Below are 22,649 nucleotides of genomic sequence, written 5' to 3'. Positions count from 1 at the left end.
ACTTTCCAGTTGATGAGACTCATTCAATACAAGCCTAACATTTTTTTGTAGGCCATCCCAAGATCTATTGGTTAAATATGTAGTGTTTCGTAGGCTGTACAATCTTCATTTGGAGTCTTTGTCAAGACCTCATCTAGGTTTTGCAACCGCAGCTTCTTTTTTTCTTCCTTTTTTTATTAATTTATTAATTTATTTTTATTTTTTGGGTACCCAGGGCGGCTTAAGCCCAAAAGCTAAAGAGAGACCAAACATGATCCAACAAACCAAGAGTGTCATCAAAGAGAATATGGCTAATAGATTGGAGGGAAGAATCTAGATATTGGCATCATAAATCTATCTTAGAACACAAATTAGCAAGACCATCTGCAGCAAAATGCATGTCTGGTGGAGCAAGTCCGAATATGTGTATACAGCATGTTCAAGGAATTTAGCAGTAATCCTTTACCTCTTAATGGCAATAATTATATAGAAAAATATGAAACATAATTGTGTAAATTCAGAAGATTTATTATTGGATGAATATGAATTTCTTTTAATGGTCAAATTGTACTTAAAGTTTGTTTACGATTAGAAGCATTTCCTTCTCCATTTATTTGGCCTGCCTGAGTTTTCTTCTCCATCATTATCCTTTCCTCTCCCCCCAAATCATATTATAATGTGTAGCACTGAATAAATACTAATAAATATTTTTGCTATTGAAATAAATATATTTAATAGCCTGATGATTTCCTAACAGAATACCACCAACACATATAAAAGAAAAAGTAAAAAAAAAAAAAAAAAAAAAAAAAAATTTGAAAACCAAGAACAAAGACAGAAACAAAAGAAAATAAATGTATACGTTCTTTTATTTGATCTCTCATAGGAAGCTTTAACTTGATACGAATCATCAACTCTTCGAGCATAGATTGTTTATATCAGAGATTGTTTACTACAGAACTTTACAAAGATAGGTTTCAGAGTTCCAATAGATGTTTTGGATATAAAAATTAAACAAAAAGTTGGTACAAATTCATAAAACTTTGTTTCCATATCTTATATAACGTTGTTGATTAAAAGTTTAAAATAGCCTGTGACCTATATTGGACCCCATTAAAAGACCATTTAATAAAAATTCCATGTTCTTAATTAAATTATAAAAAAAAATCCCAGAGGCCTAAGCCCATCAAATGATTCGGATATCTCGCGCTTTTGTAAGTCTAAATAATATATGAAAGAGCTATATCTAGCTAGCCAACAGTCCCTCTGCCATTAGCCGCCTTTGTTTCTTCTTCGCAAAAATAATGTTGAACAAGAAAAACACTCAATATCTGCTGGAGAGTTGGTGATTCAAATGCTGTTGAAGCTTGCAGTGAGTGATCTTCTGCGGTGCAAGAGTGTGTGCAAGTCATGTTTTTCCCTCATTAACATCCCACCTTCATTGATTAACATCTACAGGTAACCAAGAAAAAGAATAATGCATGTTTGCTCCTCAGCTCTTCTTCTGACACAACTTATACGGAGTTTTGGAAACCTACCGGGTCCAACCTCGGAGTCTCGGAGGATTTTGGGTTCCTGTAATGGTATTGTATATATCTTCAGCTTCCAAAGAAAATGGACGATACTTTACTTCTATGGAACGCTGAAACTAGACATACAAGAATTGTACCAAATTGCTGCCAAAGAGAGAGAGAGAGAGAGAGAGAGAGAGAAAGAAACAAGAAAGGTAGTCATCGTTCCGAATATGGATTTGGGTTTGATTCCAAAAACAATGATTACTAGTTGGTTTCACTTCATGTATCATATTAATATTAATAATAATAATATTATTACTACTACTATTATTGTTATTATTAAATTTTTTTTTCTTGCGAAAATATTATTTTACTTGTTAAAAGGTTATTTAAACCTAATTGTACATTTTATATAAGTATTAGTTTATTTATAAATTATGTTATTTGAAAATTTAAGTTTTAAATTATTTAAATATTTTCGGAAACAGGTATTAGTTTATTTATAAATTATGTTATTTGAAAATTTAAGTTTTAAATTATTTAAATATTTTCGGAAACAGCTTTTAAACTTTAAAAATTACTTTTGACTTTCTAAAAATTTTGTCAAATAAGGTGAAAATATAGTTCTAATTAAGTGAAAGTGTAAAGAAATATATGTCTAAATACGATGTACTTTCTGAATCATTTGCACATATTATCCAAATACTATATATTTTCTAAATCATTTTACATGCTTATGCATGAGAGTAATATTTTTTTCTTTATTTTCTTCAATATAATTTACTTCATTTTTCTCATGTTTTTATTGATACCAACAATCTCTTTGAGAGTGGTTTATTGGGTGCATTTATAATGACAGCCTTTTGATCCATGACCAGATTTGTTGCAAATAAAACAAATTGAGCCAAGGTTGACATTATCGGGTTTGTTCCGTTGGTTGTTGAAATTTTCTTTAACTTCCTCTCACTTAATAGCGGTTTGGTATCCCTTTCTTTGGTCTTGCTAGCTTGAATTACTCCTTTGTTTTCTCTGTTCCTTGAAATGTAGAGATTTGACTGTAAAACTTGCTCCACTTTATTCCTGCAAATCTGCTTATTTTCATGGGCCTTAAGTGAACTCATAAGTTCAACAAGGGTGAGTGTTGACAAATCTTTTGATTCTTTAACTGTGGCGACAATGCTCAAATTTTCAAAGCAAGCTTCTTAATTTTTTTTAAACAATTATTATTATTATTATTAATATTATTTGTCTTGAATGGTCTCTCCATAGCTTTTAATTTGATTAATTATTTCTGAAACCCTTGACACGAAAGTTTATATAGTTTCACTTTCTTTCATGACTAGATTATCAAAATCTTGCCAAAGAGATTGAAGCTTTATGGAGATAAAATTTTCAAAACCTTGGAACTCATTTTCTGGAAGTTCCCATGCAACTTTTGATTTTTTAGCACCCAACATTTTAGGAAAGTAGATTTACTCACCCCCTGTTGGATGAAGAGTGAAGATCTTCCATCTTTCCTCACATTTTTCTTGTATTCTTTTTGCCTTGCTTGGGTCCATGTAGTCAAGGATTCATCTTCTTATAAATCTACAAAACCTTCTTGTACTATTTCCCAAAGATCTTGAGAAATAAATAGGGTTCTCACTTGAACACTCCAAAATTATAATTTTCTCCATCAAATACAGGTACTAAATTTACAAAAGATTTATTTTAGGATTTGATGAGACCATGGTTAAAGCTTGTAAAAGAATTTGCTTACAAAGAGGTTTTGGAAATATGTATGAGGAAGAATTAAGGGGTTAGGCTCTGGTACCAAAAATATGTTGGGTGCTAATTAATATTTTAAGAAATTGAGTGTAAATTAATTTGCAAGAGGTAGTGTTGGAATAGCTACAATAAGATAGAAGAAATTGGAGATAAGAGATATTAAATGAGATGAATTTTTTTTTTCCTCCAATTGCACTTAGGGCTGTACCCATTGTCTTTATGATGATAGAGAGTATGTTATATCGATGGTTGGTGAATGTGGTGTTAAAAAGTCTCGGACTAAACTGTTTATAATTGTTTCCAACAAGCTTGAACGGAAAATGGGATTGAGTAACATCAACTCTCTCCAGCTGTTACTTGAACAAAAAAACAAAATGAACACCAAGAGTTGGTTTTGTTTGACCCCATTACCAAAGAAAGAAATCATTTCCCAAATTCAAAACTTGTGAAAGGGATATTTCAGCTGGGAATTTATTTCACAGAAGGATATTGTTTTCCCTTTTAATTTTATTTTATTCTTGCAATTGCACTACGATGTCCGTATACATGTCACTAAACCCCTAAATTATACTAAGACATGTTTTTATCAGTTTTATCATTTTTTTTAGCAATTTTATTCATAAAACTCAATTTGAATTTTTATAATAATTAATCCTTACTGAATTTTAAAAAAAAAAAATTTGGATATGAACAAAACCAAATTTCCTGATTATATCACTCTTGGAGAGTCTTCCACACATATATAGCAAAAAAGCACATCCAAGTAACACTAAAAGAGAAAAGAAAAGAAAAGATATGACATATGAATAGAAAATAAATAATTTAATTTATTTATTTTTAAACCTTCAATTTTCGAGTTGTTGCAAATTGGACCATGAATTGACTTATGATGATTAACGGAAACTTAATCCTTATCCCATTTGAATTGCACAATTTGTGCATAACAATATGAAATTTCTTGAATGATCCATAAAAATGTCAAAATCAAAGTTAATGCGCTTTGAAGACTAGGAGCTCGTTAATTTCCTCCATAGTTTTGCTAATTGGAACTAGGCTTTCCGTAAAATTACCTTCACTCTGCAATAATATTGTCCCATTTTTTGAATTGGGCAGACTAATTCTTTGTTGGGTAGCAGTATCTAACAAATCCAACCGATCTTTACTTGTTTGAATAACTAGAAACGATTTACCAATGTTGTTCAGAAGTCCAAATTTTCGTTGGTATGCAGGTGGTGAACCAAAAAGCAAATAGTCTAGTCCGCGACTCTTTAACACCATATTTACCAAGCATCCATGCGCTCGTCTCAATACCAGTAGTATGACCATAAACACTAGCAAATGATCCGCTAAGAGCCGATGTGGGAATAATGGTAAAATATCTCTGTCTATCGGTAGTATTACAAGGTAAGGGTGTTAATATAAGCTTTCCACTGGCCATGTCAAATGAGATTATCTTTCTCTTCTCCTCCAAGATACTTTTTCCTTTTTCTTTCATTGATGCTATCCATGAATACATTCCACCAGAGAACACACCATAATAAGATACACTAGTTATAACCAAATCCGCATCCTTTGATGAAAAACTTGTTCTTGTCCATGAACTTGTTTTTAAGCTGTATACCTTAGCTTTGAAACGGCAGGGAGGATAAGTAATTGAGACTACATTAAGATCATTGTTTTTAGCATCAAAACCGAATCCAATAGTATCATTACAATTCTTATGATCTCTTTGGCCGTGGCAGTAATTTGGGACATGGAGTTTTGTCGTTTGTCTAGTTGCAGGGTTCCATAAAAGTGCTAGAGTCTCATAATTCTCGCTGTATGTAAGACATACAATACCGTTACAAGAACTTACAATGTGAAGACGCTGAGAGCAAGTTTTCCCTCGACTGGATAAGACTGCTCGGTGGGTTTCGAAAACTATGAGTGTTTGATGAGAAACTATAGAGATAGATTGTTGGTGGGTTTCCTCCTGATGACTGTTGAGGAGGAAACATAGATTGCTCTTCTTGCTCACCTCTAGGTGTTGATCAATGAAGGAAGGACTGTTAATGAGAAGCAACCATGACTTACACACCATCTTGAATCGGACAAGATCTCTCACCGTCTGCTACAGCAGGATTTGACGCTTTTAAAGTTAAAATAGAAATGTTATGAGCATTCTAAAATTTCAAGATAATGGCATATATAACTTTCCCAAATATATATGGGTAAATTAGAGTGATCAAATTTCTTTACCAAAATTTTTATATCTAGCGATTTGTCATCATTTCTGTTTTAAAAACCAACTAATTGAGTATCCATATTCAAATTGGTACACAATGATCCAATATTTAATCTCTAACCGAATAACCTCTTTCAATTTTTATTTCTATCTTTTGATATTAAAAGGGTTAATGTATGTGCCCGGGTCCTTACACACGCCTCGATTTTATACCTGGTTTAACCAGTTTGCTTCTTTTAAAAATTATTATTCGGTTTACTAAATTAAGGGAAAAAATAACAAAAAAAGGAGATTGGGTAAGATGAAAAGGCTAATATAGCAGACAAAAATATAGAGATTGCTTGTGTTGGGAAGTTTGAAAAAAAATATCCCTTGTTTATGTTGGGAAGCTTGAGAACAAATTACAAATCTCACATTGCTAAAAAATGAGCTTGTTGTATGGTATAAATATAAAGAACCACAAAGCTCTTATCGATGAGTTAAGTTCTTTGGGCTCCCTTTGGTGGACTTATATTGTTTTGATAAAAATGTACTAAAAATTGAACAATGACAGAATAACAAAAAAATTATAAAAAAAAAATCTGTTTATAAGTGGTGAATTTAAATATTAGATGATCTATTTCTTCAAATTCCAATAAAATATTTTAGAGAGTGGAAAATTAATGGTATGCAGTAGTTTATGAGGAAAATTGCTTTGAAAAAAAGAAGGGAAAAGTTTAGGGGGTTGATTGAAACACTAATCAAAAAATTGAGGGGGTATTTTGTAATTTTCCCGTATGATAATATCAGATTTTAAGTAAAAAAAACTGTTCTATCTTTACAAAGCTTTAAATTTCAATAATAATCCTTGATATTAATGAAAGCAATTGTACATGAAATTAATCAAATTTCTTGATACATGACGGTCGGAGAAGCTGCCAAATTGATAGTAAAAAAACAAAGACTTCCAAAAATGTCTATAGACTGAAGAAAAAGTAAAAACCGGAAAAAAATGGCCTATGAATAAAAGGAAAAATAAATAAATTATATATGTATATATATATATATATATATATAATCATGCATAGAAATCATCTTGCGTACTAAAAGATATCCATCAAAATGGAAAATCTAATCCACTTTAAGACTATGGACTCATAATGGAAACTGACTTTCTTAGAAATCCGAATGGTCATTCATCTTCGATGGACCTAAGATACATAGTTTTGTCCAAGACTCAACCAAGCTTAAAATAAAACCTTACTTTCGGATTGAACAAAAATATAAACACCTAACCAAACTTAAAATCTTCTATACAATTATTGGAAAACTAAATCAAACGAGAACAAGCAAGTATATTATCATTTTTAGCAAAAATCGATTGTAAACCAATTTCGCAAAGTACCAAATCCTCAACTAAAACTCTTCTACATGCCAAATGGAATTATTTAAACTACAAGAACTGATATGTGTAAAATATTAAGTAAAAGCTCAAGCTGAGAGTAAAAGAAAACTAATGGTAAGTACACATGAATGATACTAAACATTTAAAAGTATCAAGTAGAGATTGCAAGTAAGGAATTAAATCTACCTAAGGTGTTTGCGTAATGATAAAGTCATCTAAAATTCCTTAGGAAAGTAAAATTTTCTCTTCTTTGGATAATTTTTAAAAGGAGAAAGTTGTCGGCCCGAGCAGAAAATAAATCTCACAATGTAGGAAACTGAGAGGGAAAGTGGATCCTCCTAAAGAGGTGTCATTCTAAAATTTCCTGAGAAATTGATTTTAAATATTTTTTTAATACACTTTTATCCTTTAATTTTAATGTATAAATTTATTTAATTATTCTAAACTCTATCTTCTTCTATAATTAACCAAACACTATAAAAAAAATTCTAAGAAAACTGATTTTTTGGAAACTGAATCCCAAGAATCTGATTCTTAGGAATCAGTTTCCTTCAATTCTTTACCTTTTACCAAACACCCCTTATAAGAAAACATACAATCAAGCATGAAAAATATCATTGAGAGAACTTTAAGAAAAATTTAGAGTTTCTAATAAATTAAAACATACAACAAAATTTCAACTAAAACTTACTCAAAAAAGAAAAATAAAAAACATGGAACAAACCAATACCTTGAGTTTTGTCAACCCAAAAATCTAAACATTTTACATAATATTTTTGGTTTGATGATGATCAATCATAAATTAAAAGTATTTCTTGTTGCCAAAATGAAAAGTCTTAATGATAAATTGAAAACCAAAAGTTCAACACCAAATTCCAACAAAGGAACGATGAGAGGAATTAAGTGGGAGCTTTTATTGTTCTTGTTAGTGCTATCAAAATATAAGCAATTTAATACGCATCAACTATACTATTGTAATTTAAAGATCTTTATACAAATAATTACAAAATTGTATTTAATTAAATTATTAACCTTTTAAATGCAGTCATTGAGGTATCAGATCTACCTGCAAAATAAAACACAGGAGTAACAGAAACAGTATTTAATGGACACACCGTTCTCTAATCTTTCTCCCTCAAGTTTTCACCAAATAGGCATTGTAGATGCCTCAAAACCGTAATCTCGTATTATATTCACTGATGACTTATTCTCAATTTATATATATATATATATTTATACAAAATAATCAATAAAATAATAATAGTAATAATAATAGTAATAATAGTAATAATAATAATAATAATAAAAACAAGGAATAAGTCAATCGGGTTTTTAGAGAGAACAGGTCCTTAAGTCCAATGGGTCAACTGAAATATTATAGAAAGTGAGTGGCCAATGGTTCTACTGAAAAGTTCAATAAACAAACTAGTCTCATTACTAGTATAAACAAGCCCTGTAAGTGAGTTACATGATTATAACTAGTTTACACAAAATATCTAACAGTTTTTGGTTTGGAAAATCGCACTATCCTAAGTCTTTTTTTGTTGGTGTATGTGAACGATCTTATTCTTACTTGCAACAACAATAAGATGATTACTTCATTTGTTCACTAGTTGAGTGCTAAGTTCTCTTTTAAAGATCTTGGGCCATTCACTATTTTTTTGGTGTTGAAGTCTCTGATTTCAAGAATGGTTTGTTTGTCTTGCAACATAAATATATTAGAGATTTATTGTGTGACAGCTCAGACCATCTGCATGCGATATTATTCTCTTTGGGCCTGGGAAATCCTCTTACAACCCAGCATTCAAGGTTTTAAAAGGCCTCTCAATGGTTAGGGGGAATCCTCTTCCAACCCCTATCTACCAGTCCCTTTGGCACGGGCTTCCAGGCCCAATCGAGATATTGTCCGCATGGTTTTATGTTCCCTCATGGGAAGGCCTCTCAATGGTTAGGGGGAATCCTCTTCCAACCCCTACCTACCAGTCCCATTGGCATGGGCTTCCAGGCCCAATCACGATATTGTCCGCTTTGGGCTCAGCCCACACGGTTTTACGTTCCCTCATGGGAAGGCCTCTCAAGAGAAAGGTATCCACATCCACTTATATGGAGTGTTTCGTTTCCCTTTCCAACCGATGTGGGACTTCACATATTGGCTCATTCTAAAATGGTTGATGCCAATGTGACTCACACTCCTATTTCGGCTGGTACAACTCTTTCTCTCTTTGATGGTTCGACTTCTCATGATGCTATGGAATGTCAACAAGTTGTTGGAAGTCTCCAATAGTTATCTTTTACGCGGCCTGATATTGTATTTATCGTAAATATATTATCTCAGTTTATACATAAGCCTACAGCCTTTCATTGGTTTGCTGTTAAACAGGTTCTTTGATATATTAAAGGCACAATGACTGACGGTATCTTTCTCTGCAAGAACTCTTCTTTTTCACTTCATGCTTTCTCGATGTAGACTGGGTTGGCAATAAAGATGACTGAACTTTCATAAGTGCTTACATTGTTTTTCTTGGCTCCAATCCTATCTCTGGGAGCTCTTGCAAGCATCGTTCTTCTGCTAGGTCGTTAAAAGAGCTGAATATCAACCGGTTGCATCTACTGCTACCTAAATATGTGGGTCGTCCTTTACTTTCTGAACTTCAAATTGAGTGCTCCAGGCCCTTGGATATCTATTGTGATGACATTGGTGCCACATATCCATGTGCTAAACCAGTGTTTCATTCTTGTTTTTATAGATCCTCATTTTGTTCGTAGTTTGGTGTTAGATGGTATATTCGGGTGGCACATGTGTCTTCCACTGACCAACTGGGTGATATTCTTACAAAGGTGCTGCCTATACCTTTGTTTCTCTCTTTGCATTCCAAGATTGGAGTTTCAGACACACCTCCATCTTGTGGGGGCGTACTAAAGAAACCTTTGATATGTACTATATTCTATGATTGTTTCTATTTATTTGTTTCCATTGTAATTTATTTCCATATGTGAATATTGTTGTACTTGCATAAATATTTTTACAATGTTAATGGGAAATTGACTTTGGCACCCTGTTATTCTAAATTCTTACACTGTAGACTTTAACTTGAGAAGGCCGGGCAAGGAGGTACAGCTGCAATTATCTTGTAATTATTGTTTCTGGCGTCGAAACCAAATCCAATATTATCAGTTTATCACAATAATCTCTTTTGTAATGATCATTTTGGGAACAGGAATTTGGGACACCGAGATTTTGTTTGTTTTGTGGCAGGGTTGTAGTGAAGTTTCATAGTCATCGTTCGTTTTAGGAACCATAAGATGAACAATGGCATTACATGAACCCAGAATATTGCATAATGTTTGAGGGAATGCGAATCGGATTCGATGAGTTTTCAGAACATGCAAGTGTTTGATGACAAACCATAAGATAAATTGTTCCTTACTTGTTCTATCCCGAGAATTGACAATGAAGTATGAATTATTATTATTATCATTGTTCTTATTATTGTTAATTACCTCTAAACGTTGATTGATCGAGGGACCAGGGATAGAGGGGCCAAAATTTTTTTTAACAAATATAATTTTACTGAATAAGTTTATTAGGTTCATATGTCAGGACCCGTCCAAAATTCCTCACCGGAACCCTAGACAAGTCCTGATCCCAGGGAAACCCTACCGGACCTTCCAATGGAAAATCCGACAGAACCTCCCATAAGGGTTGGACTTACCACAAATTTTCTGCGTTGAAAACACACTTCTATATACATCCCCTTATTCCTCCCACATTACTACAATTTATTTCCACAAATTTGCAGCACTCCAAATGAATAACAGTAAATCAGTGCATAATTAATAACTAAATGTCTAATACAGTATACAAAGCATTATACAAATAAATGTGGAATTAATATAATGTCAGATAAAGAAGCAATACAAGATGGAGAGAAAAAAAAAATGCTTCTTGGGTTTTCGGCAATGAACTGAGACGTCGAGTTCGCCTCGGACGATCAACGTCTCCCAACCTGGATTTAGGAGAACGGAATTAAAAATATGGGATGCTAATCATCTCAGTGAGTGACCCTAACTACTGTACAATTATAAAGCCACGATAATTATAGTACACTTGATTAATTAAGAATAAATAAACAAATAATTAATAATTAATTGGAAATAATAATTTCTCTCAAAACCCTCACCATTCACTCCGTTGGAAATGTTTCCCTTTTAAAATATTTTCGCAAAACCCAATCTTTTATACCCCAAAAATCAAGGAAAACAATTAGTCAATAAATTTCGAATAAAATACAAGAATTTAAGGATCCAAATTTATAATGGAAATAAAGAATAAGACATCATTGGATACCATAAATAAAATCATAAATAATACTTATATTAAAGAAATTTGGCATAAGAACAAAAATAAATCCAATATATAAATTATAAAATTTATTGTTGAAATCAAGGAAATAACCAAAGGAATATTTTAAATCAATTTAAACATCTATATAAAACAATTGATAAAAAATATAATAGAATTTATTTTAAAATATCAATCGATTTAAATGATAAAATCAAGATAAATAACTCTGTAACATTAACAAAAATAGGTAATAAAATTACGATAACAATTCCATAAAATTTGTGTAAGCTTTAAATTTAAATAAATAAATAAATAATAAAAACAACAATTTATACAACATATACAATGTACCATACGATGTACCAATCTGTAAACCATGGGATACACCCACCTCACGACCCTCAATATATGGAAGGTGTCGTGGAAATAATAAATAACCGTCGGGACGTACCCAACCTCACGGTCCGTGGCAATAATAAACCGTTGGACGATACCAACCTCACAGCACCATGGTAATAATAATAAACCGTCGGATAAACCCGACCTCACAGTCCGTGGTAATAATAGATAACCGTTGGATGAATCCAACCTCACGGCACCGTGGTAAACCCAACGCGCAGTAATATAATGTAATACAATACTGATTCAAGGTATTGGCATTATATGGTACATCAATTTAAAATGACCGATACAGTATCCTACTGTATCATAATCATAATTTAATTGTCAAGTTCAACCGCTTGTTTAAATATTTCAAAATTTCAAATCGTCATTTCATACGAAAATCAGAAATACCACAGTGAAATATATTCACCATAAATCAATTTTTAAAACTAATAACCATAGCAATAATTAAAATAAATCAAACCACCATTTCTTTAAATTTCCAAATATATTCTTTTGGCACCAAAACATATATTAAAAACATTATAAATTAGCAATACCATTTATCTGGAAATTCTCTTAATATCAAATACATAAAACATATTTATCAAATATTTAATTATGAGATATTTCAACAATGAAATTTGATAAAATTTACCAAAATCTCAAATTCCTTAGAACCAACATATTTTATGATGCCCAAATATTTAATTCCATTCAATTTTGGCATCAAAAATTCCAAATATAAATTTACTAAATATTCAACACATCAAACATATTTTCAAATAACCAATTAACACAAAATATATATATTTTAACATCCCAAAATAATTTTGAAGGTGGGTCACTCACTTCGAGCACGCAATTAATCCAAGATCCTCCATGGGATCAATTCCACTACGTACACGTGCTCCTATAACAACAATATTACACATCTCAAATAAATTAATACCCGGTACCCGAGGGGACTAACATAAACATTAAGTAAAATTGACGAGTAATATACCGAATCGAAGCTTGTGGAATGAGGATTGCATTACCGGCCTCCATTGATCCCAATTCCGCCGGTGGTGGTCGGAATTTGCACGGGAAGTACCGACTGAACTTCACCTCCTCATAACTCACGAACCACTTCAAATTTAAATGATTGGAGATCATATTTGAACTTAGAGGATCCAAAATAGGGGGAAAAGGGTGGCAAATCGGATTGGGCTGGCCGGAAACGGCGAGAATCGCTGGAAAAACAAAGTGACCCATCGCCGGCTTCAACCGCTGATCTAGGCCCTTCGCCGGTCCACCGGCCGCCAAACTTGGCGCCTGAGCTCGCCGACGGCTGGGCTTCACCGGTGGCTGGTGCGTGTGGTCGTCTGGTGGCCGGAATTTAAGAAACGGCAAGGACCCGAGAGGAAGAAAAGGAAAGGAAGGGAAGAAGAAGGAGGAAGAAGAAGAAGAACGAATTGGGGGGGGGGGGGGGGGCTTCTTTTTCCCACGTGGGGGAAGGAAAAAAAAGAAAAAAGAAAAGAAAAAGAAAAAGAAAATAAAATAAAATAATTAAATAATATTAAAAATAATATTATTATATTAAATAACAATAATAAAATAATATGGTATTAAGCATGGTTGACATGTGGCATCTCATCATGGTGACACATGGTCACATTTATTAAGTCACACGTGGTACATTGTTACACGTTTAAAAATAATATTAAAATAATGCGGTATTTTAAAATTTTGCAGGTCCATAACTTTTTAACGGGATGTCCAAATCAGGCGTGCCGCTAGTCTGTGGACTCGTATCGACGAGCACTTCACAACCATGTATGAGTCAAAGCTCATTTCCCCATATAAAAAGTCAACTTGGACACCCTTGGACATTTTGGACCCCAATCTTGTTTTGCTCATATCTTTCAAACCGTAGCTCCGTTTTCAACGTGCTACTAGTCTACGAACTCGTGCCAACGTGTACTTCGTAACGGTACCTCAGTCAACCTAGAATTCCATCCGAGTCAAAAAGTCAACTTTTAACCCTTTTGTCGACGGTCAACGGTCAACCTCGGTCAAAGTTGGAAAATTTCCGTTGTACTTTGGGACGGGATGTTACATAACACCTACCATTGTATATACTTGTAAAATATAAAATTATTGTATGGTAAACTCATTACAAAAATTATATGGATACTACATAAGAAAAATAAATAAATGAATTTTTAAAATTATTGTTGGTTAAGCTTATCAAATTATTTAAAAATAAAAAAATAAAAGAATAAAATTGCATGGCTTGTTTTTAAAGTAAAAATATATTTCATTTATATTAATTTTATTTTTAAATAATTACTTTCACATAAAGTAGTAATTCCTAATTGATAATTATAATAAATTAAAAAAATAAAATAAAAAGAAACATTTCCTGCCCTCCTCCCATGCTGTTATATATCTTTCTCAGTGTCGCGTGTCAGGATCTGTCCAAGATCTCTCACCGGAACCCTAGATAAGCCTTGATTCTTTGGAAACCCTACTGGACCTTCCAATGGAAAATCCGGCAGAACCTCCCTTAAGGGTTGGACTTACCACAAATTCTCTGTACTGAAAGCACACTTCTATATACACCACCTTATTCCTCCCACCTTAGTATAATTTAATTCCACAAATTTGCGGCACTTCAAATGAATAATAGGAAACTAATGTAGTATTTAATAAAATAGATCCAGTATAGTATACAGAGCAGCATAACGTATAATTAAGTATGAAAGTTATACAACAAAGGATGGAAAGAAATATTACAGATAAAAATAAATGAAAAGTAAGAGAACTCGTCGAAACACGACAACAATGAAGGTCAAGTTCGCTCCGGACGAATGTCTACCAATCCTTGTACCTAGGGGAACGGATTTAAAAATATGAGATACTAATAATCTCATTGAGTGACCCTATGTATTATACAATCATAATAGTAATAATAATCATAGTACACTTGATTAATTAAGAATAAATAAATAAATAGATAATAATTAATTGAAAATAATATTTTCACTCAAAACCCTCACCATTCACTCCGTTGGAAAGGTTCCACTTTTAAAACATTTTCACAAAACCCAATATTTTATGCTCCAAAAATCGAGGAATAATTAATTAAATAAATAATTAAATAATCCAAATATGAATAAAATACAATAAAATACTTGCACTAAAGAAATGTAATATAAGTGAAATTCAATATATAATTCATAAAATTTAATTTAATAATTCAATATAAACAGAGTCAATAACAGAATTTAAATAATTACAAACAAACCATGTAAAATAAGTGGTAAAAATATTATAAAATTCTTTTTGAAATATTTAATCAATCTATATAATAAAAATATGGCAAAATGCATTTTAAAATCATTGATTTAAATTAATTGACATAAAATATGAATAAATACATTTTAGAAAATACTAATTGGAAATAGGTGGCAAAACAAATTAAATACGTTTAATTTAAATACAACTTTAAAACTTTAAGATTTGAAATTTATATCTGAAAAATACTTGACGCACTACACTATATATTAGTGATGCCCTATGATACTCAGCATCCTGAGCACCGTCCGGCGGGAGATTAAAGTGAGAAACTTGCATACGGTCGCTTCGGCATCCCGACAGCCTCGCTGTTTAAACCGTCATCCCGGTCATGGAGGGGGGCGGCTTATGTGCACTATATAAAACTTGCCTGCCCTCGGTCCAATAGCAACTCACGGGAGACATTACAACTTGCGCGCTCATCCACATATACAGTACAGAACACCAGTACTGTATGAGTGCGTCTAAAACAAATAACCATATTATTTTAAAAATAACAATTTTTCTAAAACTCACCGTGGGAATTATATCACTTTTCAAATTCACATTCCCACATTTTTCTTTAATATCACCAGCATAAATCCATCAATAATATATAATTTTTTCCATATCACAAAATCCACAAGATAATATTTCAAGTGCAAAAATATATATTTTGAAAGCACCATAACTTAAACCAATATTTTTCTTGAAATCTTTAAAATCAAATCAGGCCAAAAATAATATTAAAACCACATGAAATTCATATATTCTTAAAATAATGTAAACACATTTGTTATGCATTATATAAAATCAACATCAAACTCAACAATAATTAATTAAAAACCTTAAACCATAATTCCTGTAAAATCCCAAATACATTTTTGGCAACAACACATATATTAAAACCATCATAAATCGGCATTGTAAACTTAAATGGGAATTTCTTCCAATATTAAACATATATTAAAATTCACATGAAAGCATTTCTAATTACACAATATTCCAACAATAAAATTTAACAATTATTAACAAAATCCCATATCCATAAAATTCTTGAAATCAAAATATTTCTTGATGCACAAATAATTATAATTCATTCAATTTTGGCATCAAAATTCCAAATATAAATTTATTAAATACTCAACACATAAAACATATTCTTCAAATAAACAATTAACATAAAATATATATTTTAACATCCCAAAATAATTTTGAAGGTGGCTCACTCACCTCGAGCATGCAATTAAACCAAGATCCTCCATAGGATCAATTCTACAATTCACATGTGTTCCTAGAACATTGACAATACACAAACCAATTAAATTAATATTTTAATCGGATAGATTATACATGGTTACTCGGAGGATTTAACAAAAACGTTAACCAAAATTTGTGAGTAATATACCAAAACGAACCTTATGGAACGAGGATCACGGATTGAGGTTTACCTCCCGAAGATCGGACCCGTGGTGGCCGCAATCTCGTCGGAAAGCTCTTGGAATTCAAGTCCCCGATTCTCTCAACCCGTCGCGAATTGGAGGAAACCGATCTCAGATTTGGGTTTAGGGAGGTCGAATTAGTGGGGAAGGATAGGTGGGGTGATCGAAAACTCACCGGAATTGGGTTTTCCGGTGAACAGCCGTGGTCACCGGAATCCGTCACCTTCGGTGGCGCATCCAGCGGCCATTGGCCTTGAAACTTGGTGAAGTGGTAGATATGGTAATGGGTAACTCAACGGGACCGGCGGTGAGGCAAACAGAGGTCTGGTTTGGGAGATATCGGCTATAGAAGGAAATCGACCACTCACAAGAAAATGCCCCGATCCGGGCGCGTCGCCAGCGATCTGGCCATGATTTTTGGCTGGCCGGTCGGTTTTCAGGTGGGCTTCAAGCTGGAGTGGCATGTGCGGCTTAGAAATGACCGGACGATGGTCAATGGTGGTGGCCGGTGGTGGTGGCTTCTCTCCCTCTCTCTCTCCTCCCCTCTTTCTCTCTCTTCCCCCCCGGCCCACATGTGTTTTGGCCTAAATAAAAGCCACCCATGGGTGACATTGGTCACTCATGGGATTGGCTGAAAACATGACACATGGCACACAATGTTCACTCAAGTCAAAATATATTAAAATATTACGGTATTCGAAAAACTTTGCAAGTCCATAACTTTCAAACCACATGTCCAAATCAAGCGTGCTGCTAGTATATGAACTCGTATCGATGAGTACTTTACAATCATGCATGAGTGAAAGCTCAATTTTACAAAAATAAAAAGTCAATTCGATCACCCTTGGACAGTTTGGACCTCAACTTGTTTTGCTCATAACTTTCAAACTGTAGCTCTATTTTTGACATACTACTAGTCTACGGACATGGGTCGATGTGTACTCTGCAATGGTGCCTCCGCCAACGCCAAATTCCATCTAGAACAAAAAGTCAAAATTTTTACCCTTTAGGTCAACGGTCAACCTCAATCAACGTGCAAAAATTCCAATATACTTTGGGATGGGATGTTACATCGCGCCTTTTTTTTTTTTTTTTTTTCAGAATGTCCTTTTCAAAGTGTTTGTCTAGAGAGAAAATTGAGAGGACAAGAAAATCGAACGAGAAAAATATATTCAGACCGAGTGACTGAGAGAAAAGTTGGAAGGGTTTTCTTTTGTGTTTTGACTCTGCAGGTTTGCTTTCATACTGCTTTCTCTTTTCCGTTTTCTGTTTTCCTTTCCTTTTTTTTTTTTAAATTATTTTCTTCAATCTTGACGATTCTCTAATAGCTCTTTTTATCTCATCTTGATTTTGTTTCTTAGTTACTTATGACGAAGGAATTCGTTTATTTATCTCTTGACTGGTTCTTAAGTAGGGAGGTATTAAATTGCTATATAAATTTTATAGTATCTTTATTTATATCAAAACAATTTTTATCTTTGTTTTCTCTTTTTCTTTCGCCCCATTTCCAAATATATTTGTTATATCTATTATTGACACTTGGTTGGGAATATATTAGTAAGAACCTTAGTTGATCTGTTGCAATTGTGGATTCATAATATAATCTTGATGGTTTTTCCTTGGTTGCTGAGAAAATGTAATGTCACGGACTTGTTTATTGACCCTTCAAGCCGTGCGGCTTTAGTTGCTATTCCGACCCTTTATTGCAACTAAGTAAGCCTTTTTGCTTACAAGAAGTGAAAGCTAAGCAAAGAAAGCTAGAGCACAAAAGAGAGTTTGGGAGAATGAAAGTATATTGCTTAGAAGAGAGTTTTACAAGTGAATGTGTGGATTCTTCGATCTATTTACAAATGAGGGTTCGCCCCCTTTATATAGAGGGCTTGGCACGTAGTACGAGAATACAACATTCTAGATATCGTACACATGGCACGATCCTAGATAAGCTTCTAGCTAATTCTCCTAGATATTTCTATGGACTATTCTAGAAAGCTACCTTACTACATAATCCTAGAATGGTCTAGAAAGGTACATAAGTCCTAGATTGTTCTATAGTGTTCTAGAACCTTCCAGAGTTCTCTTGAGTCATCTAGAACCTTTTAGACTTCTCTTGAATCATCTAAAACTTTCTAGAATCCTCTTACCTAGAAGCTTCTAGAATCTTTCGGACCCCTCTAGATTTCTCTAGATTTTTCTTGAATTATCATGAATTCTCATGGAGAGTCTAGCATATTTCGGATAAGCCTTAAGGAGTCCACCATTTTCATGCGGAATGTGACATTAGGAACCCCAATGTGCTAATTTTTTTTTTCTTTTCTTTTCCAATTAAGTTTACTTCTCGTAATGATCTCTTGTTCTTACTGTTGAAGTGTTTTGATGAGGAGGGTTTGGAAGGAATAGCTCACATGTGAAACTGCTCATTAATGAAAATTTAGTTTACATTTGTTATATTTTAATAAATATCCTACCGATTTTTCATCCAGAGAGTTGACTAGAAACATTGGTTTTTATCAGAGCGAGATGAAGAGCGAATTTGATGACAAAACAGTTACAGGGGATGGGAACAATAAGGGAAATTTATCAAAAGAAGGGGATAAATCACTTTTTGAGCATGCTAGTCTTCTTAGTCTTAATGATGCTTCTGATGAGTTCTTTGACGATTTCGAATCCTTTGACTATGATCAATCGGTGGCTGGTTGGAGTCCTGAGTCTCTTTCAAAGACATGGTTACAGGTAAATTCAGTTTCAAATTCTTAAACATGCGCTAGAATAATAGTAATGAGCATTTTGGTGCGATGGGGCATGTTATTTCCTTCATTTCCTTCCTTTTGTCCCTACCTTTCTATCTACACCGTTACTGCAATGAATTGTTAACTTTCTTAAAAATTGGGTTGAAATGTCAGCAATTAGCATCTTTCTTCTCTGCTTTGTCTTTTTTTGTCCATAATTTTCCTCTCTACTTGATAGTCCAAAGTTCTTATCTAGGCTGTATTTTTTGTGGGCATTGGTTTTCTCATGATTTATTCACATTTTTATTTAATATGTGCTTTGACTTGCAGGATGTAGATGCACCAAGTTTATTAACTGATGCTGGAGTTGTGGAAAAATTGCTCGATTTTGAAGGTCATTATGCATGTTTAATATTTAGCTTAACACATTTAGGTCTTCTAAATAGTTCTTGATCATATAGTTTGCCTTATTTTCCTTTAGAGACCATGCATGTTCTAGTTCAGAAGCAAGGCTATGTGGACTTACAAGAGATGGCAAGAGAAGAAAGTATCTTGTGTTGCTATGGGACACTTCCAAAAGATCCAATTGGTACATTGCCTTGTACTTGGACGACAGCAGATCCTGCTACATTCCTTATTTGTGGAAAGAGTTATCTAGAAGACCATCAGAAGGTATGGAGAGAAATATTTCAGGAGCAATGCTAAGTTATTGCTTCTAGGAATGAATTTAAGATATATCAGTGCAAATGTTGAATTTTTTATCCTTTAGTAGTTTTTATCCTTGTTTCACTGTTACTCCTCTTGAACATAGTAGGTTTGATTTTTTTAATTTATACTTTTGAAAATTTCTTTTCTAGGTTAAGGCAAAGGAAACCTTGATGCGAATGATTGGTGTAGACTGGCTAAGGTCTGACAAGCGTGAAGATGATTTTGGGGATGTCCGGGGAGCCTTGTTCAGGTTTTTCTTCCACCCCTTTCTGTTTCACCTTTCCTAATAAAGTAATGCTTTTCAACCATCTAATTTTATGTTTTGTTCTGCAGAAATATGCAGGACAGGTTGGACAGTTCTTTTTCATTATGAACATATAGGTAATTTTAGTCCAATTTATGTCTATTATTCTTCATATGTTTTTCAATATAATGATAGTTACTTTTTATTTATTTATTTATTTTTTGGCTATGTCATAAGGTTCCAGGTTCAACAACCTATAGCTTAGTGCTATACTACATGATGAATACTTGTTTAAAAGACTCACCATTGCTGGAGAGTTTTGTTAAGGAGGATGATGCCTTTAGAAATTCAAGGTTTAAGCTCATACCACACTTAGTTGAGGTTAGTAATTGTGGGTGTGGTTCTGGATATTACATCTTTGATAGGGACTCATGCATATTTATTTTTCAATATAAAAGAATCTATAAAGAGTATAAGAATTGAATTTTATAGGTCTGAACTTGACAATTCAAACAGAATGAAAAATCTTATCAAACTAGAGTTTGAGTGAGAATAAATAAAAGGGCTTAAGAAGCTTGCATTACATTGGTGGTTTGGAATTTTGAAAGGAATGCAAAGAGATAAGCATGATAAATCATCGATAGTCTAATGTACTCTTTTGTTGCTAGGCATTAGCGTCTGGCGTAATTGCTTGCTAAGTTTAAACCAGTATTTTAATATTAATGTTTTCTCATTAAGTGGTGATAGCAACAATGGAGGACTTCTCCTTGAAATGTTCCAGCTAGATAATATAAAAATCTTTCTTTTGTCCATATTATTTGATAATTAGTTATAAGAATAGACATTGATTGTGTCCATTCATCTATAACTTTTGCTACTTGTTTAAAAGGAATGTTGTCTAAATTTAAATAAATTCCTCCTTGAGCTATAGGTTGTTTATTTAGATCATCTCTTCTTTGTGCAACTACAAAAGGTGTGGATTCACTTTCTAATTTTACTCCTGAAGTCTCTCCTGTTTTAATGTACGATTCTTTCATTTTTTTTGTCAAAATTTTCTCCATATAATTCTTTCATTTTTGTTCATATTCTTCTTCATTTTTAAATTCTTCAATTGGTTCTTCTGCCTTCCTTTTTCTAGGAATTTTTTCATCAACTATTGATTCAGATGATGTTTTAGATTCTGAATCTTCTTGTAACAAATTAATTTCTTCGGAAGTTCGTTCTTCTTCTAAATTGAAAACATATTCAAAATGTTCTAATAATTCTTCATATTCTAGGAAAACCTGTTTGATTTATTCTAGAATCCTATTCTTTCTTATATTTAATTCTGGGTCTTTATAAAGTTGTCTCCAATAATCCAATATTTCCTTTATATTTCGAATTTCATCTTGATTAAATTTTTTTACTGGAGTAGTTTATCCAATTAAAATTGGTAATTTAGGATTTGGTTTATAATTTGCAAGTTCTAATATTTTAAGATCATTTTTAAGATTTTTAAACTGAGTATTTATATTTTTTAAACTGAGTATTTATATTTTTTATATTATAGCAAAAAAGATTGGTAATATTATTTAAACTACTAAAAATATTTTTAAGACTTTCATTTTTATCTTCAATATGCATAATATGAGAATAATTTGTATTTCCTTGACATTCCAGTTTTTTAGCTTTATCTTCTTCATTAATTATGGTACCTAAAACCTTTTAGTTTCCTAAAGGTGCTTAAAAGCAAAATTTCTAGAGTCCTCTAAACACAACAAGATAGAAAACTAAATGGAAATATGAGCTTTATAGAAAACTAAGTTATGGGTTTTAAATTAATGATGGAAGATAAAGTTTAAACATGAATACAAGAAACCACAAACAAATATATTAATAATATTTCGGGTTTAGATGCATATCTTTAAATTACCAAGTCAGCATGAGCTTAGGCTTATATTGGGCTGGAAATCGTTCTTTCCTCAAATGCATCAAAACAACACCTATACCTATTTTTGAGGCATCACATTCAATCTAAATTTTTTTTGAAAAGTTAGGTAAAATATATAAAGGAGCATTAATAAATTTTTCCGTCGACAAATTAAAGGACTTTTCTTGTTATTCTCCCCAATGAAAACTTACACTCTTTTTGATAACCTCTCTCAAAGGTGCATCAATTGATACTAAAATCTTTGATAAACCTTTTATAGAAGCTAGATAACCCATAAAAGCTTCTAATATTTGTGATTGAAGTTGGTGTGGGCCGCTTTAACCTTCTCTTGATCAACTTTAATACTACAACACTTATTATAAAGCCTAAAAATACAACCTCAGATTGATAAAAATTGAACTTTTTAAGATTGGCAAACATCTCTTTCCTAATAACTTCTAAAACTAGCATAAGATGTTCTACATGTTCTGCTAGACTCCTACTATATACGAGAATATCATCAAAATACACAACCATGAACCTACCAATAAAAGCACACAAGACATAGTTTATTAATCTCATAAAAGTGCTCGGAGCATTAGTTAATCCAAATGACATAAGCAATCACTCATATAATTCATGTTTTGTTTTAAAAGTAGTTTTCCACTCATCACCTTCTTTCATGCATATTTGATGATAACC

At 32.6% G+C, this 22,649-nt stretch overlaps 1 protein-coding gene across 1 annotated transcript; it reads right to left on the bottom strand.

Annotated features, from left to right (window-relative positions):
- Window positions 1-4,446: 4,446 nt before the first annotated feature.
- On the bottom strand, window positions 4,447-5,340 carry LOC107403253 (F-box/kelch-repeat protein At3g17530). The gene has a single exon (XM_016010121.3). The coding sequence runs from the start codon at window positions 5,338-5,340 to the stop codon at window positions 4,447-4,449; it is 894 nt and encodes a 297-aa protein (XP_015865607.3).
- Window positions 5,341-22,649: the final 17,309 nt, after the last annotated feature.

The sequence above is a fragment of the Ziziphus jujuba genome, chromosome 3, assembly GCF_031755915.1.
Source record: "Ziziphus jujuba cultivar Dongzao chromosome 3, ASM3175591v1".
NCBI lineage: Eukaryota > Viridiplantae > Streptophyta > Magnoliopsida > Rosales > Rhamnaceae > Ziziphus > Ziziphus jujuba.
This window is presented reverse-complemented; position numbering and strand designations above follow the sequence as displayed.

Bases quoted from the DNA above. Each gene is read 5' to 3' on its own strand.
- LOC107403253 (XM_016010121.3), bottom strand. From the start codon at position 5,340: ATGGTGTGTAAGTCATGGTTGCTTCTCATTAACAGTCCTTCCTTCATT.